Source organism: Pleurodeles waltl, chromosome 2_1 (genome assembly GCF_031143425.1).
Source record: "Pleurodeles waltl isolate 20211129_DDA chromosome 2_1, aPleWal1.hap1.20221129, whole genome shotgun sequence".
Classification (NCBI taxonomy): domain Eukaryota; kingdom Metazoa; phylum Chordata; class Amphibia; order Caudata; family Salamandridae; genus Pleurodeles; species Pleurodeles waltl.
The window spans coordinates 158844893-158872705 of NC_090438.1; the positions used below are offsets into that span (position 1 = coordinate 158844893).

General features: G+C 42.0%; 1 protein-coding gene across 2 annotated transcripts in view; it reads left to right on the plus strand.

Moving 5' to 3' along the window:
- Nucleotides 1–27813, plus strand: part of TENM1 (teneurin transmembrane protein 1) — a 1758425-nt gene that overhangs the window by 1297905 nt on the left and 432707 nt on the right. For both annotated transcript variants that reach the window (XM_069211839.1, XM_069211847.1), the window contains 2 exons: nucleotides 1298–1559; nucleotides 5969–6236. In XM_069211839.1, coding sequence (XP_069067940.1) covers nucleotides 1298–1559; nucleotides 5969–6236 — 530 coding nt within the window. The remainder of the gene's footprint in view (nucleotides 1–1297; nucleotides 1560–5968; nucleotides 6237–27813) is intronic.

Here is a 27813-nt window from a genome sequence, read left to right on the forward strand (position 1 = left end):
CCCTCTGAAAAAAAAAAAATTCAATTACTTACCAGCCAATCAAAGTACCTTCTTTGAACCTATATTAGAGAATTAGCAATGTAGCTCTAAACCACTATCCTTCCTCCAGTCACATGTAATCACCACTGGGAGTTTCTGGGGGAGCTGGTCATGAATCATCCCATCAGAATGCAATATGCCAAGAACTTGCACCTCTGCCTCAGAATGCAGTCAGCAACTGTTATATAAATGGCCCTTATACTTAGGATTTCAAGCAACCAGTGGCTACTCACGAAAGTGCAATGTTTATAATAGCACTCAAGTATCATTCTTCTCAGCTTCTCCCCCATACTCACCAAGATCTACATTACATATATTTGCACCATTGATGGAGAATAATTTTGCCCTGAACAATGATAATTGGTGCCCAATGCTGGTGTAAGATTTTCTAGCACTGGCCTATAACACTTTCATCCCCAATGTGATACATCCATTGGGTTCTTCATGGGCTTGAAGTGTACTGACAATGGATGGTCAACAAAAATATCACGAAAAATCCCACACCATGCTCACTCTTACCCACAAAGTCAAACTCTTCTTCCCATGCAAAACCCGTAACCTACGGTACAGGGTCCCCTCACTTTGCACACCAATGGAGGAAACAAGCACTTTATCAATTGGACAGATACCACCAGATCACCACTGAAAACATCCTTTCTTTCAGAGGCTTAAGTGATCAATGTTCAGAACAAACTTCACAGCAGTGAGTGATAAACAACTTCCCCCCTTGCAGAACATGTTTTTTCAAAATCAATTGCATATTTTTGCTTTCAAACAACTTTACATGCCGCTCTGTTGCGCAACTAATTTTAAATCACAATTCTTCACAATTCATTAAGGAGCTGAAAATGCACATTTGTGGGCATTTCGTCCTCTTTCTTTCTGGACAAGACTATCACTATATTCACAATCGTTTGGCATCTTGGTAACATCAATTGTTTAGGTGCAATCTGATTGTAAAAGTATATGAATCATATGCTTTCTGCACCTAAAATGGAACCAGATGCTTTACCAAGAAAAAACGTTTGGGTAAATAAGACACGCGATATTTTTAGCCTTTTTCTTAATGTAGGATTTTAAGATTATTGATCTGTGTATGTTTATGGGTTTGAATAACTAATGAACTAAACTTTATTGTCATTGGTAAATAAGACCATTTCAATGACCTAATGGTATAGTCTGAAATGATATGACAGCTGTCATGTTAAGATTGTATGCTCTTAAAGGTGTTGATTTCTCTTTCCTTGGCTCCTTTTAGTTTTGACCTCGTCACAATAGGAGGAATCTCGGTCACCCTAGTCTTCGAGAGATCGCCCTTCGTTTCAGAGAAAAGGACGTTGTGGTTGCCCTGGAACAGATTTCTCGTGGTAGATAAGGTGGTGATGCAGCGGTCTGAACTGGACATCCCTTCCTGTGACATCACAGGCTTCGTCAGCCCCAGTCCAGTGGTGCTTGCCTCACCTTTAACAACATTTGCTGGTTCCTGCCCGGAAAGAGGAACAGTTATTCCAGAACTGCAGGTAAAATGATGCCCTTCTATTGCTAATTTCCACGTGTTTCAAGCAAACCGCTCCTTGCAGGTCACATGCACAGAAACCAGTTACTGTCAATTAATCACAGTAGTTGAGGGAAAAAAATGCACAACAGGATTGTCCAGTACATGTCAACGAAGGCTGGGTCACGCAGATACATAAGATACATGTGCATAGAATTAATCTTAATGAAGCGCATTTCCAAACAGGTTATCATAAGCAGCTGTCACAGATTTGTAACATATAGAAACTGCAACACATATAGAGACTGCAACTAGTGGGAACCTTCATAGAATGAACGGTTACTGACTTATTTCACATAAGTGAATCATCAGCTCAGTGTGAAACTCGTGGGACATGCCCTGTGCATCCGAGCACGAGCTCAAGAATAAGAAGCAAAAATGATCTAACATGAATCCACTCTTATTTGCAATTCTTCAATATTTTACCATAAAAGTTGAACCACAGGACAAAAATTAAAATAGCTTAATTCCAAGTTGAGCTCAAGTTGTCTTACTTGCTGTAGGTAGCTACTTGGCACAATGAAAACACCTTGTGACCCTGTGTGTGCTCGATCTTTTTCTTGTCCTTGTAAGATCACTGATCTAAAACATATCTGTCTCTAGATTAAATCAATTTGAGATCCTTGGGGTACAGCAGCTTTTTTTAAATGTGCAATGTTTCGCATAACCTCTTGCCGTTCTGTGATCAAGTTTCATATCTGATAATAGCACCATCCTTCCACGTGTTGGGCCACATTTCTCACACACTGACTCTGAAGGGCAGAAACGACGAAAACTCCCCATAATATATGGTTGACTTATGCAACCCCCCCTTGTGATCAAGGAGGTGGGGAAACAGGCACCTTAACCTGCCCTCTTTCAGACTGCACACAAATAACCCCCTAACAACTCTGAGAACGATGGACAAGTTAAGAAACACAACTGATATGCTGACCCACCACTGATGCTCCCACACAGGGTACAAACAAACCACAATATTGAATCCACAGCAGTATTCCTACATGCACATAAACTTAAATCTACCGAACAGGCGAGCAAAGGCTACAAGGTCCGGTAGCACCACTGTGACCATTTCCACTTTAAGTTACTGGGTATGGAGTAGAAGATGATGGTCACTCATTCTGACCACTTCCTTGCTGCTGGCCTGGTCATCATGCCCTTGATAGGCTGGGACAAGGAGGAAGTGGTACTTAATGGACCTCCTTTTCTGTAAGCTCTTTCCGGGTGAGGATAGTGGCTTGCCAGTGACAGTGAAAATGATTGCAAACCTTCGCTATAATAAACTGTGCGCCTCATTAGGAATGGAATGAGCCGTGCATTCCTAGCAGGGAACGTCTGCATCACATTGTCGGCTCTGATTATATTTATTTATTTCTGCACCAGCAGCATTTGTTGAACTGGAGCCCAGTACTGCACATTACACCTTGCCCAGCTGATGCAAAACCTTTCCATATCTAACCTTTCATTGCAACACGATTAAAAATAGACGCATCCTGGCAGTTTATCAATCTATTATAACATAAGCTCTAAATATTCTATTTAAAAAAAAAATAAGTATTTTCACGAGGGATCCCAAGGCACGAGACTGCTAATATTGTTTATGATTGTGCTAAAAAATCGCCTCTCGACACTCATGGCATGTGCCCTTGCAAACAAAAACAGTGAAAAGAAGAGAGTGGTGTCTGCTGCGAATTTCTAGGCCTCGGAGGGTCTGTTCAAGATCACCTTGATGTGCAATGCACCGCCAAGGAGCATCTATCCTGGGTCAAGTGTATAAATGATGGGTACTCGCAAACATTTTCCCAGGGGCCAAAAAGTTTGGTCTGTGACGTGCCTGGGGGCCGCATTGATGCCAGGGAGGTGGCAGTCGGGTGGGGTGACTAGGGGGATTGGTGGCAAGGTAGGTGTAGGGGAAGCAAAGGATATATATCTAGTGGCTGAAATAAACAATGGGAAACCAGAAAACCTGGAATGAATCCCGGCTTACCCACTTTTCCAAATTGTGTGATCCTAGGCAATTGTTAAATGTCACTTTCCCTCCTTTTTCTGCATTATCACATTTAAGATGACCACGAAATACATGATTCATGGTGTGCGCTGCACAAAACCTGCTTCTATGTTTGATTTAATAAACTATAATGTTGTTTATGGGTGGCCTGGGTTCCTATCATACATAAAGTGCACAGACCAAGTGACTTGCCTCTTTAATTTACTATTGGTGGTGTTCTCAGGGTAAGGGAAATAATTAATGTTTCCAAATTGATGTTTGAAAACTATCACTTTAAAAGGAATACATCTCAATGCACTGATAAAATAAATTGTACTAAGGCAAAAAGGTTCTGCATGTTAACTAAATACACTTAATTAATATTGAAGAGACTGTCTTAGTTTTACACTTATGCTGCAAGATCTCTTTAAACATGAAGGCGTTTCTAAAGTTAAGTGCAGGAGTCCATAGTTACTTCCTTTAGCACCAATTAAGTTTCAAATAAATTATTGTGTGTGTATTTAATATTTGTTAGTGCTGAGTCAAGCAAACAGCTGTCCAGTGCTCCTGTTGCCCCAGGGGCCGCATGTAAAGGTCAGAGGGGCCGCATGAGGCCCGCGGGCCGTACAATGAGAGTTGATGAAGCTAGGGGGAATTTTCTAATTCATCTTGCAGTGTTTGTAACAAATGCATGGGTGAAAACATTACAGACGGATAACTAAAGATGAAAAAGACATTACTCCATTTTCCTATAGTTCCCTGAAATGTTTAAGTGCAGAGCATGAATATCTAAAGCAGAAAACTAATGCCAGGCCCACACACTATGGGGCATATTTAAGACCCCCTAGCACCACCTTAGTACCACCATAGCATCATTCTTTTTATGGTAAGGTGGCACTAAAGTGGCTTTTTCCAAGCACTATATTTCCAAAGTGGCACAATGCACGCATTGCGCCACATTGTAAACCTTTGCGCCTCATTATGCCTGCGTCGGGTATAATGTATGCAAAGGGGGTGTTGCGGCACTAGGAGGCCCGCACAAATGGTACAGTGAAATGTAACAGATTTCACTACGCTATTTTTGGTGTTATTTTATACACCTGCTCAGGGCAGCACTCCCATAGATAACTATGGTCCTCCTTGCACTTTGCTACACTAGCGTCAATTTTTTAGGATGCTAGTGTAGCAAAGCGCCTCAATAGCATCAACAATATTGATGTTATTGTCCTAACAACCACCTTAGTGCGCAGTATTACAAATACAGTGCAACCATGGTGTCTTTAGGAGCCGGTGGGGGGGTGGGCGCAGGTTTTTCTTAAATACGGGCCAATGTTTTTTACTTTAACTACTAACACTGCAGCCCCTAAAATTTCCACTAAATTTACCATTAGAGTCACACTGTGCTTCCCAGGTTCTTTAATTATTTAACAGTGCTCCTTTGTAGTATTTATAGTAAGAGATCAATTCAACTAAAACAAGAGGTGTGTGAAACTGCAGGTTTATACAAATATTTTGCAAATTTCTATGGAAAATCTAACAAATAATGCAAAATCTCCATTGCTTTTGAACTGCGGGAGAAAAAGCTTGAAATATACCTTTTTTAAAAGAGGATAACTGTTTAAAGTTTTTCACTTATCTTATTAAAAAAAAAAAACGTATTTTTTTAGAACATTTTACCTTTTCATTTAATTGCAAAATTGTAGATTTAGCTCCGTTAAGTCAATGAAATTAAAATGTCAACCACCACAAAACTCTTTTCAATGAGATGTTATCTTGATAATACAGCAGGTTTTCATAACCCTGGGGCCGATTTTTATGATTTATATGTTGGTCAACATAATACTCTGCCTGCCCGATTTAATTGGGGTGGACCATAGATTTGGTTACACTGGTGATTATTTGGTCACAGCCAAACCTCTCCGACGACCCTTACTGCATGGCTACATATTCACTTGCCCAATTTAGATGTGTGGGCATGTAGCCATTATTTCATTGTCCATCACCACCAGACAAACCCTAGTAATGAGCTATAGCAAAATGTAAATGATGAAAAAGAAACTCCTGTTTTGGGACCTTGGCGATCATTTACAAACTCAGCGGGGTGGTCTCTCCATGAGGGGGCAGAGTAATTTACTGCATGCCCCGGATGGAACAAGGGGCCATCCACCATTGCATAAATCACCCCCACTGCTTTATTGTCATGATATATTTTTAAGGTCATTGTTCCACTCAATAATTGCCATATTTTACACTGTGCATATTGCAGGGGAATTTAAATAATTCCTGACTCCAAGGCTTTTAGCATTCTAACACATTTGAAACACATAGCAATCCAGAGTTCAAAGAATTCTGTTCATAAATATATGCAACATTTTTATCTTTGCCAGGTGGTCCATGAGGAGATTCCAATTCCATCCAGTTTCGTGAGACTCAGCTACCTGAGTAGTCGAACACCTGGATACAAAACCTCACTGCACATCATCTTGACACACTCAACCCTCCCGGCTGGGTTGACAAAAGTGCATCTCAGTGTGGCCGTTGAGGGACGGGTGGTCCAAAGATGGGTTCCTGCTGCTGCCAACCTGATCTATGCTTTTGCCTGGAACAAGACCGACATCTACGGACAAAAGGTTTCTGGCCTGGCCGAAGCATTGGGTATGTTACATTCCCTTTTCTATTTATGTGTAGTGAATATTTGAAGCATTTTCAAAAACTGTAATGGATTTGCTCCTTCTGAAATGTTCAGCATTCTCTTTAGCATTCTCATCAACAAGAATATTGTGTCAGACCAAACATCTACGTAAAACATTGACCACAAAGTACAACATCATTTAACAGCGTAGGCGAGGGGAACGTATGGCTCAGTAGGTAAGGAGCCATGGATAGCACCATGAAATCCGATGTCTAGTTAGCACTTCTTCCTTCTGCGGGTCACACGCAAGGGAGTGCAGTATTGTGATTCAGCCCCAGTACTTCCAAGACCATAATTACACAGCTAAGCCTTTTTTTAAATATGAGTTACATCTGACCTAAAGAACTGATGCAAAATTTCTGAGGCATTAATTTAACGTGACCATTGGAATGGCTTAATATAGAATATGTTGTTATTTGTTTTTCAAGATTTTAAAGGGTGTGTGCTGACGATTGTTTTGTCCTTTTATCATAAAATAAGGTGTTCCTTATTCATTAATCACCTATGTATCATGCTTCACCAGCTGCCTCGTGCTGCGAAATCATCGTCACCTTCTCAATATTTCATGTACCATCTTGAGCTTTAAAGGGATCTCATTGTGAGCACAACTTCACTACCCTCCCTAAACACCACACTTCAGCATCTATGGCTTCTACCCCATGTAGTTGTGATCCAATAAACTATGTTAGACCCCCTACTTAGGTCAGGAAAATGAGTTCTTTGTCTCCAATTTCGGACGACTGTGACCTATACACAATCTTCACTCCTTCCCCTCTGTTGTCTCTATGCATGTTACTAATGTTTTTGACTGATCTTTAACTACAAGTTCTGCACATTCAGTCTTGAATCATGCAGTGATTTTCCCTCTGCTGGGATATCCCAATTTATTTACCCTTATGGAGGGCAATCTCCTTGACTCACAGCAAGCAGATTCAGGATTGAAAAGGGTAGAGGACTTGTTGTGATATCTGCCTTAGATTGTTTATAACTTACCAAAGAGTCTGGAGACACAGCTGCTCCTGATCTCACCATCAGTCTCCCATGCCATTTACCATGCTACTGTTATGCACTGGTTGGCATATGCTCTTTAACTGATTTTCAGTTATACAATCAGAAGAAAAACAGCTTGACTCCAAAACATTCTTGACATACAGAAATCTATCCATGGCCAAAATCACCAAAACCTGTCAACTCCAATCTTTTTCTGAATATATCAGTTGTTTATCTCCAATAATTTAATATTAAAATGTTCTCTATTAAGAGAGCTTGTTATCTTTTAAAAACCTTCTTCAGTAAAAGGGTGTGCTATTGCCTTTACCAATTGTTTTTCATTGGCATTAACACGACAAAACAATTGCCAGTGCATTATGAGGAACATGAACAAGTCACTAGCTGTCTTGGAATAGGTTTTCTATTGGAAAAAAGCCATTTCAAGATTGCTGTTTATGCATACGTATGTCATGATTAATTCTATCCACTACTGTGCATCTGGGGTAAGAGGTTTTAGGTTGGTTACACATGATCCCACATGCATACTTCTGCACCTGCGTGTAGGCTGAGTCAGTGGGACTACTGTTTAATGCAGTCTGGTATGTGTGCACTAGCATCCTATCACAAATGGGACCTTTAATACATTTTGTATGGCCTCTGCAGGCCTTATAATTTATTTGTGACTTCAAAAACAAATATATCCATTTCTTTTTGTCTATAATGTGAGTCTGAAGTGCTTTATCTGTATGTTTTCAGTGCTTTTATGTATTCACACAGTAGCCAAAAGCTGCACCAAAAACAAAAATCACATTGGCTCAACCTAGGGGGAGGTGTAACATATGCTTCCTTAGGTTAACAAAAGTCTAGGGTCCAAATATAATTGTAATTTGGCCATATCTGTACTCCGTCTGATACCCTGTTTTTGGGCAAATATCTTCCAGTCAGCCCTTACTTTGATTCAGGCTTTGAATTACCCTGTTGGGCCAAGTTATTTACTATGCTGGCAAGCAGTTAGATCAAATGCTTCCACCGCCCAATATAGCAATTTTGAGGATTAAGCCTTTTCCTGGGAGAAGAAGAGGGTGGGCACAGAATATGCATGAGTTAATTGGATGCTCATTCCCTAACCAGCCTGCACATTCTCTTCCAAGAGAAATAAATAGGGAAAATCTATGATTTCAATCTCTCTTGGAGGCCCCATTGACATTTTGTTGAAAAGGAACTAGTTTGGAAGTGGCACTTATTGATCTTCATAAAGCTCTCATAGAGCTGTGATGATAGATCCATTGAAGTTGCCAAGTGGAAAAGACTCAAAATACAGTGCAGAATGTTGGAACAGCTGTGGACTGATATGTGTCACCTTTGGATTGGATAGAGGTGTCATTTTTCTTGAACTTTTAATCTCTACTTAAAATCTCCTGTACACGGAAAAGCCTTGCAGAGAAGCCGTGTAATTTGTAGGACCCTAGGATAGACAGACCTTTCGTGAATTAACCCTTTTTTGTAACGGTGGCGCATTGTGGACAGGTACTGACTTGGACTCTGTGAATCTGTTTCCCCAATTCCTAAGGGGCATTAGAGGGGTGGGCTTTTGGGGACCAAGGAGAAGAGGGTTTTCCAGGATCCTCTGTCGACCAGTCCTGTGGAGACAACCCTGAAAGTGGAACCTCCTGACTCCTGCTGGACACACCTGGGCCTTACAAGATGCCAAGTTGCTAGCACGCCATGGGCCTGAGTATTGCAACCAAGAAGAATGTGAGAAGTTTGGCTTTTGGTTGATAGGATGTTAACCTTTCTCAAGCAACAACTACAGTCCTTGTCAGGGGAACCAAGAAACTCACTAACCTTTGCGTAATCCCATAGTAGCTTGACACAAAAGCAGTCAAGCTTAACTCACAGGCAATGTGTAAAAGCATTGATTCAGCACACAAACAGTAATAAACTGAAAACATCAAACAAAAAAAATCCCAAACCAATTTAGAAAAAGTGATTACAATAAATATTTAAGTTGAGACCAAAATGATAAAAATCCATTCTGTACAACTGGAGATATAACCATATGTTAGACTTCCTTCTAGGTTGAGCCAATCCAAAATTGTTATTTTGGTGCAGCTTTTGCCAACAGTGTGAATACAATGAAGCACTAAAAACATACAGTGAAGCACTTCAGACTCACACTTTAGTAAAAAAGCAATGGGTATATATCTTTTTGAAGTCCCAATATAAATTATAAGGCCTGCACAGGTGATGCAAAATATATTAAAGGTCCCATTTGTGCCAAACCTGGGCCCTGCCAGATGCCAAGTTGCCTGGAAGCCATGCAGCCTGGGGAGTGCAGTGAAGGATGGTGTGAGAAATTGGTTCTTTGTTTGCGGGGGTGTTAAACATTCTCAAGCAACAACTGCAATCTTTGTCACAGGAACCACAAAAGTCAATAAATTTGCCTGTGCTTAAACTCCCGGATAGTTTGACACAAAAGCAGTCAGGTTTAACTAAGGTGCTATGAGTTAAGTATTTATGTAGCCCACAAACAGTAATAAACTGAAAACACAAACAAGAAAAATCCCAAATCAATTTAGAAAAATAGATTACATTTTAATAAATAATTTGAGACAAAAGAACAAAAATCCAGTCAGTACAACTGGAGATGTTGAATTTTAAAGGTTTAGATAAAAGTAGCACCAAAAAGTACATAGAGGCAACTGAGGGTATCTGGTCACGCTGGACCAAGTCAAAGTCACAAGTTCAGGCCAACCACGATGGAGCACAGGCTAGGCACAGGGCAAGTTTGGCCCACTAAGGATTTACCATATGTCCTTGGTAGATGGTGTGCATGGGCGTTGCTGTGCGAAGCTTCACATCATCCAGCGTTGTTTCCGATAAGGCTGAGCAGTGAGGCTTTGCACTGCTTTATGTTGCTCGGCATCACTCCCGATCAAGCTTGCAGCTGTGCTATGGGGCTTTGTGTTGCTCGCGTTTGTTCCGATGTAGCTTACAACTGTGCAGCATTGCTTTGCAGGGCTTCAAAGTCACTTTCTGTGGGATTTGCTGGAACCTTCAGTTAGGCCAGGGGGAGTTCTCTTTGATGCCATGTAACTGGGTCAGGGAACAGGTCTACCCTCCTATCCTGTTAGGCCTGCCCATCCTGCCAACACCTTTGTCTCACAGTCTTGGAGGAATATACAACTGCAAACTCCGCCCAGTCCTGAGACCCAGGATACAGGCTGCAGACACCAAATGGTTAGGACAAGAAAATGTAAACTTTCTAAAAGTGGCATTTTCAGAATTGTGGCTTGAAATTTGACTTTACCATTAAAAAGGGTTTTAAGTTACTGGTCATTTGATTGTTAACATGACAATTCTACCTACTCCCAAACAAAGGTTACCATCCATTAAATGTAACAAGGTAATTTAATAATATACAATGGGAGAGATAGACCTAACATTAGTGAAAAACAACTTTATGGGATATTCATTATCAGGACATGTAAAACTTGGAAGTACATGTCCATTTTTTAAATACAAAAGCTGTTTAGAGCCCACCCTTGGGGCGACCTATATGTATAAAAAAGGAAGGTCAAGGCCTGGTAAAAGGGTTATTTTGATAGGTCGATATGGCAGTATAAAACTGCCCACAGTCTTTAATGGCAGGCCTGAGACATCTTTTGAAGGGCTTCTTATGTGTAAGTGTTGTAGGCCCTCCAGTAGCATTGAAATTAAAGGCCATGGGTGCGGGTAATTATTACAATTGAACGAAAGACAGCTGTTTCATGTTTAGAGCACAAATACTTTAGCTCTGGTGAGCAGTCCTAAAGCCGACAAAAACAAGTTTCAGCAAACCGGAGATGAGAAGGCAAAGATTTGGGAGAAGACCATGGGAAGACCACATTATGGCTGACAGGTCTAACAGAGAGTAATCTGTCTTGTGGACCACAGGGTGCTATTGAAGAAGATTTCTATCTCTTAGAAAGTTCCAGATGCCTAGACAAAGGAGAAGATCATGGCTGCTGCTAAGGATATATTTTGGCTATTAGGGGTCCAGGACTTGTTGGTGCACAGAGTATTAGATGTGTCTCTTGCACAGTAGGTACAGGGTACATTCCCTGATCTAGTAAACTTTCCTGTAGTGTCTTGCCCGCATTACTCGTAAGACCTTTAGAGTATTACCTTAGGCATTCCCACTTGCCACTGTGCATATATTTGTAAATTTGTGCACAACATGTACAATAAAGATTTTTTTTAAACTTGTTATAAAAAAAAATACTGACTGTAAAGGGGTTCATAATGTTAGAAAGTGTTGTTTGTTGGGTTGCTGAGTGTTGAGTCTCTAGCCCACACACCTCCCAGAGCAAGCGTTGCACTGATCTGTCTCACTACCCTGTCAGCCAAGTGCTAAAAACTGGGACGTAAGGCTTTATTAGAGTTTGGCGGACATGTTACTGTGTCACATACATGACAGATATCCTGTCCACTGTATTACAATGTCCATAGAATATAATGGAATCGTAATACGGCAGACGGGATATCCATCACATTTGTGACAGAGCAACCCCAGCTGCCAAACTTTAAAATCAAGACTTACTTCCCAGTTAACAGTTCTGTAGGATGTGGGTCTCATGACACCAGTGGTGAAACATACCAGTTGTTACAACTGGGGCCCAATATCCCATGCCTGCCCTGGGCCCCCCAAACAGTATTCCTGGCAGTATTTCTAGCATTCCAACATGGTGGGGAAACATTTTAAACTTGTAAATTAAAAGACAAAAAAGTGACCTTTCTAAAATAAAATAAAAACCGATAATAAAGCTTGGAGCAGGACAGGAAACAGGAGTGGTGGTGAGTGAAGAAGGATGGGACAGGTGCCTTGAGGAACAATTGGAGGGGATAACAAGGAAACATACACTCCCATGGAGCCCTCATAGCGCAGAGAACAAGCACTGGCAAAGTCTGAACTGCTTTAGGAATAAGTATTGTTTGTTGTGTTGGATGTGCAGTTGTACTGTGTTTCTGTACTGCAGCGGTGAAGAAGGAGACAATTGTGGTGTGTAGTGTGAAGAGACCACTAGACAGTCAGAGGTAAGGGTTTGGTGAGTTGGACAGCAATACAGAAAACAGCTGATATCAATTGATAGTCTTGCATAGGACGGCATACACAGCATAGCTAACACATCAGTTGATAGGGATGTGTGAACTATGGCTATATGTGATGCTTGAGAAACCATACTTATGGTTGTCACAGAGTTTCCCCCACATCCCAGAACATACATGAAGCAGAAGGTCAGAAAAATCTCTTCATGTACTTTTAACAATGATTCATCAGGTAAGTTTCTCTTTGTAGACAGCAGGATACTCATGGAAAATATCTTTAGACTTTAGATCTTCTTGCCTCCTTAGATTTTTTGGGGAAAATAATAACTATAGAGACAAGTTACCACTAGGAACACATTTTACTTACCAAAACAGTGATAATAATAGTGTTGCTTTGCCACTTGTTTGGCTTTTGTTCATGTGTTGTGTGTGAAGGTGCCATGCCAGTCTGTGCAGACTGAGCAGAGTGAGCCCTTCTGTTGGTGGAGTGGAGAAGCTACTAGTTAACAATGATTTGGCCTTTGGGAGTAAGCCCATTTTGCGAAGGTACATTGCAAATGCTTGAAATATGGTCTGTTATATGTGTGGTTTTGAAGACTGACACAGTGCCATAGTTCTTTACAGTTGATTCTGTGGATGTGCAGTGACTGAATGTATACTGTCAAACGATAATTGTATTGAAGAGACATTTTTTTTTTTTTTTAATTTTTGTTTATTGAGCTTATTAAAGGTATATAAAATATACAATACATACAATGTGTATACTTCACGCAAAAATTAATTCCTCCATGAATTTATTCTCATTTTTGTATCATTCAGAGCATTACAACTGAATATACATCTTTGCAATGTGGGGACCGGATTTGTCCTCCAATTTTGAAGAATTCGTTATCTGGCCACTGCTAACGCAATAATAATATAACATTGACCTGCCTTCTTAATTCTTCGGCTTACACAAGACACACCAAATAGCACCAATACTGCTTCGGGGGATTACAACCATCACCTGCTTGCTCAAATGTTGAAACAGTTTCTCCCAGAAATAGCCCAATTTTGGACAAGTAACGAATATATGAAGCCAATCACGAGTTCCCATTAAATGGCAATGAAGACATTGATCCTGTACTTCAGGATACAACCTATGGAGAGTATATGGAGTGTAATAAGCCATCCATCGGGAAAGAAAGGTCATTCTTTTGAAATTAGCTCCTCTCAGAGATTTATCCCCTATAGCCGACATAATCTACCAGTCAGTCCCTGATAATCTGCACCCAGTGCACAAATAGATCTTTTCTAAATGCTTGGGAACCAGATCCTGCTTAGATGTATTCTGAAGCAATCTATAAATAATTACCAATCCCTGTTAGCTTGGTTTTGGCCAGCGAACATATAATCTGATGACGTTCTTGGCTTACATTGTAAAAAGTGGAAAGGAAGCGGGTTATCTGAAGATCACACCATGCAACATTGTCCCCTAAACCTTCACCACTCTGTTTAATTTCACCCCAGGTTAATACTCTGCCTCGTATAACCAAGTCCCCCAGCACTTCGTACCCTCATGAAGCCCAGAGTGATAAAACTGCCCTGGAGAGTGAGAGGCTGAAAAAAATTGCATTCTGAGAGCCGCAGATAATAAAAACTAGCCGATACCTGGTAGGCTCATAAATAGCCGTTGGTCTACTGAACCATTCCTGCAAAGTCTTATATTGAGGTTTTTTGGTAGTTTAGCAGTTTTTGTAAAAGCAGGAATATTAATAGGGGATTCACGTGCCATCTTGTTGTAAAAATAATCTTCCAGCTCACTGCTACTCCCAGAAGTCTAGCTGTCAAATCCATAATGGCGTCCTGATAATAGATGCTAACACGTGGTAGCGCCAGTCCCCCCTGTTATTTTGTCAGTTGTAATATGGTGAACTTGATCTAGGAGTCTTGCTGCACCATATAAAGCTCCTCAACATAGAGTCAAATTCCCAGAAATATTAACTATTAATCTTGATTGGAACACTGGAAAATAAAAACAGCAACAATAGAAAAATTGACATCTTCACCAATGCCACCCATCCAATCAGTGTTAATGGTAGAAGAGGCCATCTATTTAACAAATAATTAATCTTCCTGTGCATAGCTATGTAATTCAATTGATAGAGCTTCAGAAAGTCAGTAGTAACATATATACCCAAATACCCAACTGGGCCTTGAATCTTCACATGTGAATGCAAAGATATCGAGAGATCTTCGATAGAGGCGTCAAACAACAGTGCCTCTGTCGTGCTAGAATTCACTTTATAGCCTATGTCTGAATATTCATCCAGTAGCTCAGATACTACCTGCACATTAGCTGGGTCAGGCTTAAGATACAAAACCATGTCATCAGTGATAAATTTTAATTTTGTCATCCCTTCTAATGGTGCGAGCAACCCAGATGTATTTAGTAATTTAATCACCAGCCGATGAAGAAGGCAAACAGTGCAGGTGATAAGGGGCACCCCTGGTGAGTGCCTCTATTGATGGAGATCTCACTGACCATGCAAGAATTCACTATCACCTTGGCCTTTCCCCCTTGATACAGATTTGTAAGCATAGTCACAAATTGTAAGCTCAATGAACCATATCAAATTTGCCTGTCTTGTGCCCTTCCTCGTAGACTTGCTGTTGATAGGTTTTAGAGCAGCTGATTACTTCTAGAATAAAAAAATTACACAAGTTTTTTTTTAGCCTGCTCTAATTCCAATATCGAGGAATGTTACATAGGTGCATTTAGAACCCCTTATTGCGTCTCTTAATAATACCATTGGCGTTGCAAGAGATGATTTTCATGCTAATCATTATGTACTTGGATGTAAGCTGCGGCTGATGCTGCTGATGCGGCAACTGCCACCGAGTAATACTTAAATAAAGCAATAGTTTCATGAGAGCTCAATTTCTGTTTTCCCCACCCCCTTCTCCGTACTTCCCCCCTGACCCACCACCAGTGCTCCTACATCCCCTGCCCCTGTCCCTGTCTCCCCTCCCACTCCCCTAAGTCCAGAGGCCCTCCCGGTCTAGGGCACCTAGGGGAGATCCCAGGCCTCTCCTCCCTGGTGCTACCTCCCTCTTATCCCCTCCTCCCCCCCCCCCCTTCATAGCTGATGGCACATTGGTATGGCACCAAGGCAGTAGCCTTAGGAAGCTAGAAGATGTTCCTCCAACACTTTGCGAGACATAGAATGCATTAAACAGAGAAAAAAAAGAAAATCAGCAATAAAACAAATCAGTAGCAATTAAAATTTAAAAAACACCAGTGATCATGCCTCAGTTTTCAATAAAGGGCAATCCCTTTGAATGAATCTGTTCCAAGAACATCTTTGCCTGCTCTGTTGTGTGAAACATGTGTGCATGTCCCTTGTAAAAGACTTTCACTTTGGATTGTTGAACAATGCATGCTGGCGCGCTGTGAGACTTAAAGCTGTTGATCATGACCCATAACTCTTTCCTGATTCTAGCCACCAAAATAGATATGTTGGAAAATGCCTAGCATGAAAAATGTCAGTTGTGTGGTACACTCTGGGCCTGATTACAACTTTGGAGGAAGTGTTAATCCGTCCCAAAAGTGACGGTAAAGTGACGGATATACCACCAGCCGTATTACGAGTCCATTATATCCTATGGAACTCGTAATACGGCTGGTGGTATATCCGTCACATTTGGGACGGATTAACACCTCCTCCAAAGTTGTAATCAGGCCCTCTATCTTTAATGGCTTTAGACAATATCCTCTCCTTTATCCTGTAGTCATCAAAGTTGACTAGAATAGTTCTTGGATGCTGAAAATGTGGGTTCTGAGTGAAACGGACTCGTGTGCGTGCATAATGGTGAAGTCTGAATCGATTGAAGACATATCTGGACAGACATACTTGCTCATCAGCTCTGTTGCTACTGCTGTAACAGTAGTCCCATTCTCATGCCCTTCTGGAATGCCAATGAAGTGCAAATTTGAATGTGGTGATCAATTTTTCAAATCATCAAATTTCTCTGGCAGATCTTTGTGCTCAAGTTGTAGTTTTGCAAACGCTGGCTCCATCTTAACCTTATAGTCTTCTACATCAGAAACTTTCTGTTACACGTGAGACACTCTGGAATTCAGGAGCTGCAAATTGGCACTTAGTAGCCCAGCTTGCTCATTGGTTTTCCTATTAGCTTCCTCCTGTGAAAGCTTCATTTCGCAAATTTCGCTAAATATCTGCTGCAGCAAAGTCTCTAGAGAAGATGTAGATGATGTAGATGACAATGGGATACTCGTTTTTTTGCCTCAAACCCTCCATAAGTTGCACATGATCAGGGATATTCCGAGTGAGCACAGCTGGAATGTCTGCTGGTTCTCTTTCTCTAGCCTGGCTTTGAGGTGGGTTGCCGGCCACTTGCCTCTCATTATCAGAATCTCCCAGGGATTGAATTGATTGATACAGTTGGCTTAGATGAGCCTGTGGAGCCTTCGTGTTCATGTTCAAGTTGTTTACCCCAAATATAGGATACACAGGTGTTGTCCTTAATACCCCCACTAAAGGTTTAAGAGTAACATCATCTGGTATTAGATACCTGCTTGGTGGCTGCTCTAGCTTAGAGCAGAACTAAAATTGCTTCTGTAGATGCTTTGCCCTGTGCCTTCAGCTCTTTGTCCCTTACAGCCATGGGTAATGGCAATATTTATTTGGAAAGGTTGCTATTCCCTGGCGGAATCCCTTTGAAAACTGGCAAAGGTATTGGTGATGGCGTTGTTTGATCTGACAGGCAACCTGAACTGACAGTAATCTCAGTGCTCTTGGGGTGGGGCATCATTTTTAGGTTTTTAGGAGTTGAAGGTTTGAGGGTTTGGAAGGTTTTAAACGTTTGCAAGTATTGCCGCCCACTGTGTTTGCAGCAATATATCTTTCCAGAATCTCTTCATTCCTGCCTGTTACTGCTTGTTCCTCACCTCTCTATAGTGATATGTAATTTACAAATGCTCATAGATCTCGCTAGACGCTATAGTAATTGAAGAGACATTTGTTACCATGAGTATGTTTGCTGACACAGTGCTGAATAAGCAGGGTTGTAGTGTCAATGTATGAGGGGGAGTGGCAATTGTTTTCAGAGAAATAGATACTCAATTAGATGGAAACAGTACTCAATCATATGCCCACTTTCTCAAGTCAGTAGGTATTTTCTTTACATTTCATTATGTAAAAAGCAAAAATAGTCTGCAATCTGTTGTAGACTAATGCTAATAGATTTTGTTCCATTCCATTCCGTACGAACAGCAACAAAGGACAAATGGATTTGCAATGGTATTGCTGGCACCAGTGCAAAGTACGTTGCTAGTGATCCCGTGTCTGTGGAATGGAGTTCAGGAGTTTAACAGCTGGTATTAAAGAGGGCATGAAAGATACTAAAAGAGAAGTTTCTTTACCACCACACACAACTTCGTGTTTTTTCATGCATTTTTTATATGCTGTACCGCCGAAGTAATGTTTGAAGAAGAAATGATTGTCTCTCAAGAAAGGTTATGTCCATGCAAGCGAGAAGAACAGTGTATCAGCAGAAGTGGTAATGTTCAGGGGCCTAGAAAAAGTCAGGCAGCTGCTGGTCACACTGTTACAATGAATGAAGAAACCGAGACTTCTCTCGGGGACTGAGAATGAACAGATGAAAGGGACCAGACGTCAGAGGTGATAGTGGAAAGCCAGAAATTGGGACTGTAAGAGAGACAAAGTGAAAACATGAGATACCAAGTCATCTATCATGCCAGGGCAAAGATCAGGGATTGGCAGACTGGACCAAAGATATAGGAAAATGAATAGAAGGAATAGGTGTAGACATAAGCAGTTAAGAGAGTAAACGAGCTACAGAAGAGGTTAGGTGTGGAGCCGGAGCTAACGAGGGGTGGACGAAAAAAGCTAGAGGGGAGAGAGATGATTAGGGAAACGTAGAGAGAATGGTAGGAGAGAGGGAAGAAATGAGGTTGAGATAAAGGAGGGGAAGAGAGCACAGGAGGGAGCGTGAAACTGAAGAAGAAAGAGAAGGATGAAATCAGGAGAAGTGATGGACAGAGAATGAGCGGGATGGGAGACAGAGATGGAAGGAGAAGGGAAAGAAAACGATGAAGAGATAGCGAGAGACGAATGGGATAAAAAGTAAGAGAAAGCAAGGAAGAGAGCGAGAGAGCGACGGGGAGAAAAGGGGGCAGAGTGATGGAAAGAAAGGGCGGAAGTGAGGGGATGGGAGCACGGGGATGGAGTGTGAATGCGAGGAGGGGGGAAGACGGAGAGAGAAAGGAAAAGAGTGGGCGAGAGGACGTAGAGGCAGAGAGAGACTGATGGGAAGAGGAAAGGAGAATAAGCCTCCCTGGCGGGCGATGAAAGAGCAGGGTGGTAGTAAGAGCAAAGCGCAAAGTACTAACACCCACAAAAGTAAAAAAACAAATGATAGGGTACTACGCAAGTACACATTGTATATGATTTACGAAGCTAAGCTTCTGAATGAGTTCCAGTATTTCATGTTATAAAGGACAGAAACAGACCCAGAAAGTGTACGTTTATTTGCAAATGTGTCCGTTGTCTGACGGGAAAAATTAGTAAGAGATAGAGTGACAGAGACAATTGGTGGAAACAGCAGGAGAGCAAGCAACAGATTGATGGAGAAGAAAGCCAGACGTTGAGATAGAGAGATAGAGGCAGAACTTGAATGAGATAGCGTGAGAGAGGGAGAAGTGATGGGAAACAGGAAAAAGAAAGAGAGGAAAAGGCAAAATGGACTGAGACTAAAAGTAAAGAGAATTTACTGGTCAAAAATGCTACTTGAGAACCCCAGATATCACACCCAGCTTCCCTTTGGATTTGGTGGAGTAAAAAAAAAAACATGAGGAAGGTGGCAAACATGCCAACAGTCATTGACTCAATGTTGAGGTGAAATATATCTGCCGTCTTGGAATGGAGTGACTGTTATCGCTCCACTCCAATTTAGTATCAGAAGAGTATGTAAAAAACATTTGTCACCGCTTTCTAGTACCTATAATAGGCCCGTTAAACACAAACATTCTTTAATTTAACGGGTTAATGTCTAGTTCCCTTCTCATATTGTCCATTGAACATGAAAAAGGAACTATTCATTAAAAGCAATATCAAGGCATTTGAAGTGACAGAAGGACTACTTCCACGATACCAATACAAGTACTGGTATGATAGTGTCATGATATGTGGGTATTGCCCAGATCTGCAGGGGTCAAATTTCTAACACCCTGATGAAAGACTTAGTTCAGTACACCGACATAGTAATTAGAAATCCAGTTGGACTGCAACCCACACACCACCTATTAAGCAATACTGTGGAGGTGTTGTTTTCTGGACAAGATTAGTTCCACTAGGTGAGTTCAGGGACACAGTAGTACTCTAAACCCTCTTTCGTAATTGAATAAGACACTCAAAATAGCACTGCAAAGCACAGGATAAAGCTTTAAAATCTGTATTCATAAAAACCAAGGACCATATTTAAGAAAAGTGGCACTGAACGTCCCTTAGCGCCCCCTAACGCCACCAAGTGTGCGCCATATGTAAGATACAGCGCACCATGGCGGGAGTTAGGGAACTAGCATTAAAATGTTTGGCTCCAGTTCGGAGCTTTGCAGGATAAGCATCAAAAATGTTGACGCTAATCCTGCAAAGCCCATTGAGGCCCATTGTAAACAATGGTGTGCCTCCTTTTAACGCCTGCTCTGAGCAAGCATTAAAAGTGCCGAACAAAATGACGCAAAGAAATCTCTCAGATTTCTTCACGCCATTTTTTCGGCCACCCTAACATGGGAATGCCCCCTTTGCATACATTATGCATGGCACAGGCATAATGTAGTGCAAAAGGTTACAAAATGGCGCAATTCATGCATTGCTCCACTTACTAAATTTGGTGCAGCGATTTTGGTCTCATTGGGCCACATTAACATTAAAAAATTACGCTAATGTGGCGCAAGGAGGCGCCATGGGCTCTTAAATCTTCCCCTTAGTCTAGTGCATAAAATATGAATGGTAACAATGTGAAAGTAGCAATGAATGGCATGGCCTGCAAAAACAATATGAACATATCAACATGATTAGCACACTCTTAACATCCTTACACCCTATTGCTACTTCTAAGCGCTGTGCTAACATTTTAGTAGATTCAGAAAATAGCAAGTATTTAAATCAAGCTTCTTAAAATTAATGGCACAGCCTACCTTCTCACGTAAACAATAGCTATTTATTTATTCTCTTTCACAGCTCTTGCCCAAGTATGATAAGCAGTGTCGAGATGAAGGTCACTTCTCTCCACCACTCAAGAAGCAGCCTGATTGGGTCTGGCTGTCATGGTAAACTGGCATGATCTCTGGCTTGATAGTCTGTTGCAAAGCCTCTCCAGTTAATGGTCGGATACCTGAGTTTATATAGAATCGAATATATTTCATGTTTATAAATTTGGAGACACTAAAATCCCAATAAGACAAAATAGGTATTGCGATAAATGTGTCATTTCGATTTATATGTAGATACCTTGCTCCTTATAATTAAAACAATAAAAATATGTCAGCTTTCACTGTAAGTGCCCATAGTGTTATTGCACAGACTATATTATAAACAACACAAATATGTCAGCCTAGCTATGAGGTGGACAAGATGCGGACATGATGCTAAAACTTATATGCATGTCTAAAACTTCACATTTTTTAATGCAGAAAAAAAGAGTCTGCAGGCATGCACATGGTAAGTACATTAGAATAGAAAAGGTCCCAGCTGGACTTGTCATAGTGTTCAATAGACAATAAAGACAAACATTCACAATAAACATATGGATTAAATAATTAAACAAAAACTCCCACAGTGTGATGTGATAGAAAAGAACAGAGGTTTACAATGTTTTGACCCTAGCCAGTGTGTGCAGGCAATGGAAAAATATTGTGTGAATAGATCATTTCATCGGGTGGACTGACCCTAAGAAGGCAGTCCCAGAGTTATCGACTAATAAAAAACAGTTAAGAGGCATGTAAGGGTCATCTTGCACCCTTGTCATCATAGCAACAGCTTTAAAAATAGCCCACTATACTAAAACAAGCAGAGCTGGATGATGAAAGAAGGCGGTGTTAAAAGCAGAATGTAGGTAGAGAGAAGAATTATACACAGAGAGGGAAACAAAATAGTCCCTCACATGCTGGTGACATAAGCAGTGGAGGAATAAAAAAAGCAATCACATCTTCAACGACCACCTTGAACACCTGACTTTCAAACTCTATGTTAGACCTGACAGTCTTGTTGTGGTTTTTCCCCCTAACTTTTTGCCTTCCGACATTCTGTTTTGCTGAGTGCATTGTTTCTTGCCTTAGGACTTTGTGAACTTTACCACTGCAAATCAGTACCAAAGTGCTTGTGCTCTCTCCTTAAAACAAGGAAAATTGGCTTATGCCCAACTGGCATATTTAATTTACTTGTACTTCCCTCGTAAAGTGGCACTACCAATGCCCAGGGGCTGTAAATTAAATGATGCTAGTGAGCCTGCTGCACTGATTGTGCCACCCATTTAAGTAGCCCTTTAAACATGTCTCAGCCCTGCTACTGCAGCCTGTGTGTGCAGTTTTAATCTGCCATGTTGACCTAACAAAGTAAACTTTTTGCAAGATGCAAATCATCCTTTTATTAACACGTATAGGTCACCCCTATGATAGGCCCTAGAAAGTCGTGAGAGCAGGATGCAGGGGATTTAATGTAGGACATGTACTATTAGATTTTACATGTCTTGTTAGTGAAAAACTCTTAAAATCATTTTTCACTACTGTAAGGCCTGTCTCTCCCATAGGTTAACATTGGAGTTACCTTATTACATTCATTATCTGTAATGTCCAAATGGGAACAGATAACCAGTTCATGTTTGGTGGCTTTGAAACTGCAATTTTGAAAATGCCACTTTAAGAAAGTTGGCATTTCACTACTTTAGCTATTTGGTGTCTGTAGCCTGTCTGTGGGTCACATGACGGGGTCATATGACTGGATGTAGTCAACCTCTGGGCTTTGTGTATTCCTCCTAGACAGCTACACACAATAAGGAGCTTAGGTGTGCCTGGATTGGCCATCAATGGCAGAATGGTAGGGAGGAGCTGGGTACAGCCCCACTTACACTTGAATAAGATGTGTCCTGTCTCCACACTCAGGGCTACATACCCTCTATAGTTAGTCTGGAACTAGGGTCAGGAACACAGGACACCTGTGCAATGTAAAGGCATGCCTCTAGAAGCGTCTCCCTATTTCAAGGCACAACTGGGTATACATATTGGACCTCAGACACAAACTCTTCAGTACACATCTGGACCAGTGGGTACTCTGCCAGGAAGTAGGACTGCTGTGCTGCTAAAAGCCTGCCACTCTACTGGACTGCTGCCATGCAGCGCTGACCTGCTGCCTGTTGCCCTCTTGTCCGGGTGAGAAGGACTGGAGCTGCATCTCTTGAACCCAGAACCACAGAGGGACTTCAAGGACTAGTTGGCTGGCTTCCTGATCTGAAGCCTCAGGCTTCCAACAACCTTTCACCTGCACCTGGACTCTGCCATCTGTGTGTATACCTTGACAAATAGTGCCACCCTAGACCTGGACCCTTGGAAGTGGGCCTAAGGTGCTCTGCCAGCCGCTGTGGATCCAGTGGGACCAATGTATCCCCTCTGCTGCACGTCGCAACCCCAAGCAGAGCCAACACACTGCTACTACTTAATGGATTAGACCTATTACTAAGACCTACAGCACCTCCAAAGCATCTTCTGAACCGCTTCTGCACAATGTATCCTCAGTGCGGGCCCTCATATCTCTCATCAACAGCAGCCTTAACAGACATGCTGGACTCAGCATCGCAGTCTCACAGCTCCTCAGAATCAGTTCATCTGCCCGACTGTGCAATGCATCCTCAACGTCAGACTTCCCATTGCAACACCCTCATCGACAGGATCCTGGATGATGATGATGCAGAACCTCACATCGCAGCCTCGCCACTTCTTGAAATAGATGAATCGCTTTGGCTGCCCAACACAACTTCGATGAAGATCCTCACAAAGTTTACAAACAAGGATTTAAGGTACTTGTTCAGCAGGCCTAACCCGGTCCCTGTAGCCGGCCCACTCTCCATCACAGTCAGTCTGAACTTATGACTTTTTCCCAATCTGGCACGACCAGATAGTCACAGTTGGCACTTTGTGCATTCTGGCACTATATTCCCTAAAATCTTTAGAATTGCATATCTCCGGTTCTAGTGATTGGATTTTTGTTGTTTTGGCCTTGTTTAATTTCTTATATATATATATATATAATATGTTGGTGTGAGATCTTTTTGTGTGGTGTTTTCACTTTATTACTGTTTGAAGTGTTGCACAAATACTTTTCATATTGCCTCTAAGTGAAGCATGACTGTTCTGTGCCAAGCTAATAGAGGGTTGAGTACCGGTTAATTTAGGGTTGGCTTGTGCCTCACCCTAACAAGGACTGTGGTTGATGCTTGGCCAGGTCTCACACCACCTTCAACCAACACTCCAGCTTCTTACACTTAATATTTCTAGCAACACCACCTAAGGAAGGACTTACTCTACCAACCTCCCAGTCCTAGATCCATCTTTGGAAAAATTGTTGCAGACTTCATTGCCCCACTGGTGCTCAGCTCTTTCACCCAACTCGGCAACCTCAAATTCTCACCTGGAGGACCACATGACTGGACACCAACAATCTCCTGGAAGACCTGAACTCACTCTGACTCACCCAATGAGCGAAGAACCAACCTATGTTACTGGACATCTCCTTATCCCTGTTTTTTATAAACTTCTCTGATGTCATGGAGGATAAGCCTATCACCTCACCCAAACCAACCTCTGCCTCATCTGATTTGACCTAATCTACACCACCAACATGAAACCGCACCCAGCAAAAATATCCACCACAACTGGAAAAAGAGCCCCCTAGAAAACCAAGACCATAGAACTCCAAACCCAGTCTGCCACACTAAGACAACCTCTCCTACTCTATCAGCAACTTCAACTCATGGATCACACCTTGCACAGGCACCCTGGCCCTGTTCAAAACCACCACCAGTTCACGGACCAAGCCACAGGCAAGTTAGTAATCAAAGAACCTATGACTCACCAAAAGCCACTGAAAATAGCTGGAATGACGATAGTGACACATCCACAATGACAACTTGAGGCCCCACCCAGCACTCTTCATCCTCACAGCCCTCCAATCTAACAAGACAAACACTCCAACAACTGCTCTGACCTGCTGATCCAATACCACCCCTCTAGAAACTGCCACCACCATTTGTTTCATCCACTTGGGAGCCCCTTTGGCGTATGTCCCCATCTGCACCGCCCTCACTCTGTTACTCAAAGAGTCTCTCCCCACTGCCACCTTCCTGGATGCATGGAAACACACCACCGTCCTACCACTACTGAAAAAACCTTCAGAGGACCCAAAGACTCTGGTAAATTACAGACCCCTTTCCCTGCTATCCTACCTGGCAAAAGTCTTGGAAAAACCTGTGAACAAAGGACTGGCTGACTACCAGAACAAACACTATCTCCCGGACCACTTCCAAACTGAATTCAGGCCGAATAACAGCACCATGACCACCATTATTACTGCCACCAATTACATCTGTCTAATCATGGATAAGGGTGACACTGCAGCACTCATCTTTCTTACCCTCTCTGCTGTGTTCAACATCATCTCCTACCCCATTCTCATTCAACACCTCCATCAGACTTCAATACATTGACCAGCACTCTGATGGATCAGTTCTTTTCTCACAGGTTGCTCACAGTCAGTCTGCCTGTGTACACCTTCCCTGCCTCAAACTTGGCTCCTTGATCAACCCCATGCTCTTTATTGTCTCCATGGCCCCACTCACCAACACCATCTCATCCGAGGGACTCAACATCATCTTGTTCATTCTCTCCCTCTCTGATGACACCTCAACTTCCAAACTAAGTTTTATCAACTCTATGGCTGAATTCACAAACTGGATGAAGTCCAACTGCTTGAAGCTCAACACCGACAACATGGAGGTGATATTATTAGGAAAAGAAATAGCTGACCAAAATTAGAACCTACACCCACCTTGTTGAACCAAGCCTAGTTAGTAGCCTAAGGATCATGATCAACAATAAAATCTCAGTAATCAGCCAGGTTAACAAAGTCATCTCCCACTTCCTTATCATCAAACTTATCAGAAACATTCTCAGATGGCTTCCGCTCAATAGCCATAGTCCAGTCTCCCAAGCCCTGATCACCAGCATGCTATACTACAGAAAAACACTGTACATTGGCATCACCACAGTTTGCCAAGAGACTCCAAGTTATTCAGAACGCAGCAGCCAGATTCACACCTAAACTCCAGCCTGCATTTGCATATCCACATACCTCAAAGAGTTCACTGGCTCCCTATTCACAGACCCAACCTTTTCAAACTCCCCACACACACACATATTAAGCACTGCACAACCAACGACATGCATACCTAAACAGCAGCATCAGCTTCCAGAAACTGACAAGAAACCAACAAAGTAATCCATTCAGGACCAAGCAGCTGACCCCAAGCCCATTCTTGTATATGTAATGTATTGGAAACAGTAACGGCCTGATTACGAGTCTGGCAGTCTCAAGACCCCCCAGACTTGCTGTGGTGATTGGACGGCTGCAGCTGTGGTGGTCCGACCACCAGGGGACCGGCGTTTCTGCCAGGATCTCTGATCCCGACAGGATGACGGCGGTTTTGGTTGTGATCAGCCAGGGCGGCACTGAAGTCAGTGACACCCTGCTGATTACAACCTTGTTCTCAGCCAGCCTTTTCATGGTGGTCTGATGCCATGAAAAGGCTAGTGAAGAACAAGTACAGGGGGCCACAGGGAGGCTCCTGCCCAGCATCCTTGAAATGAGCACCCTGCATGCGGCAGCATTGCAGCCGGCTCAATTATGAGCCAGGAACAATGCTGCTGCACCTTTCCCACTTTGCTGACAGGTAAGAACCTTGGATCTCGTCCATCAGCCAAGTAGGAAAGTTGTAATGGAGCCACTGGGGAGACCGCCAGCACTGTGGCTGACTCCTGGTCAAGAGTTTGGTGGTTGAATGTTTCCGACCGCCAAACTTGTAATGACCACCTAAGTCTCCAACAGGCAGCTAGTCATTTCTATAGCCGAGACCTAAAAAGGTGCATTCACTTACAATTTTATTGAGATTAATAGTCATTCTGCTGCAGCCACATAGTTACAAAACCCCATTTAAATTATGAAACAGTATGAAGAATTTAAAATGGCAACACTCTTCCAAAAATTACTTGAGGCTTCTATCTGATGATATATTTATAAGACATCAGCTGCAGTGCTGCGGACAAATCTGAGCCAATTCATCTGCATTGCTCAAAACCATGTTTAGTGACGGGGAAAACAGCATGCGGTGAGGCAACCAAGAGTGAATGGAGGAATATTGGAGGTGTTTAGCAGAGCTTCAAGTTTACAAACAATTGTGTATATAAAGCCTGGATTGAAGATAAAAGCTATGTCTTCTTACGCATGAATGCAGACTAAAGTCTTAACAAAATGTTCTATTGTGAAATATGAATGCAGCTCTAGAAAAGACAGAGGAAGCTTCATAACTCTGAACTTGATTGTGTCAGGCATTCAAAACCCCCCTTTCCTCTCCATCCTTTAACACAGTGCCCCATGTAGGGCATAAGAGACAGCACATCTCCTCTATTTCCCTCCCTCACCCTATCTCCCACTCATTTCTCAACCTCACTGGATGGCAGAGTATTTTGCTTGTTGTAGACTTAATTTCAGCTCACTGGATAGAGTTTTCTGAAACTACAAAAATGACTCCTCTAATTTAATAATTGGTAATCTGAGAAAGGGATCTGTGGATCTTACCTTCAAGCTTTCTGATTGGTTATACTAAGTGTATTCAGGCCATGGTACGATAATAGCACACCAATAAACTGCAGCACGCCAAACAAGATGCAAATTCAGAAGATCTCTCAATGCACACACTAGTTTGCAGAGAATAAAAATGCTCCTCTATGACCCTCTACAGAGTGTCAAAGCATCTGGTCAATGAATGGTACTGAATGCTCACTGGCTTGATATATTCATGCTGTTCTCTTCAGGTGAAATGGAGGCCATCTCAATGATATCCATTTAGCAGGCCATAAGAGTTGATAATTGCGCATTAAAAAGGTCTCATCACACAATGTTTTTCTCACAGTGATGTAAAGTGTTATGAAGTGCAGATATTAGAAAATACCTCTGGAAAAAAGATAATTTGAGACCAATAGAGTGCATGCGCTTGTCATAGGGATGGTGATTGCCTACTTCTATGAGCAGATTGATATAACTGCATTTGCCTATGAAGTTCTGCCAGCAGTACATAGAATGTAATAAGATATTTCCTACTTTTCAGACAAGC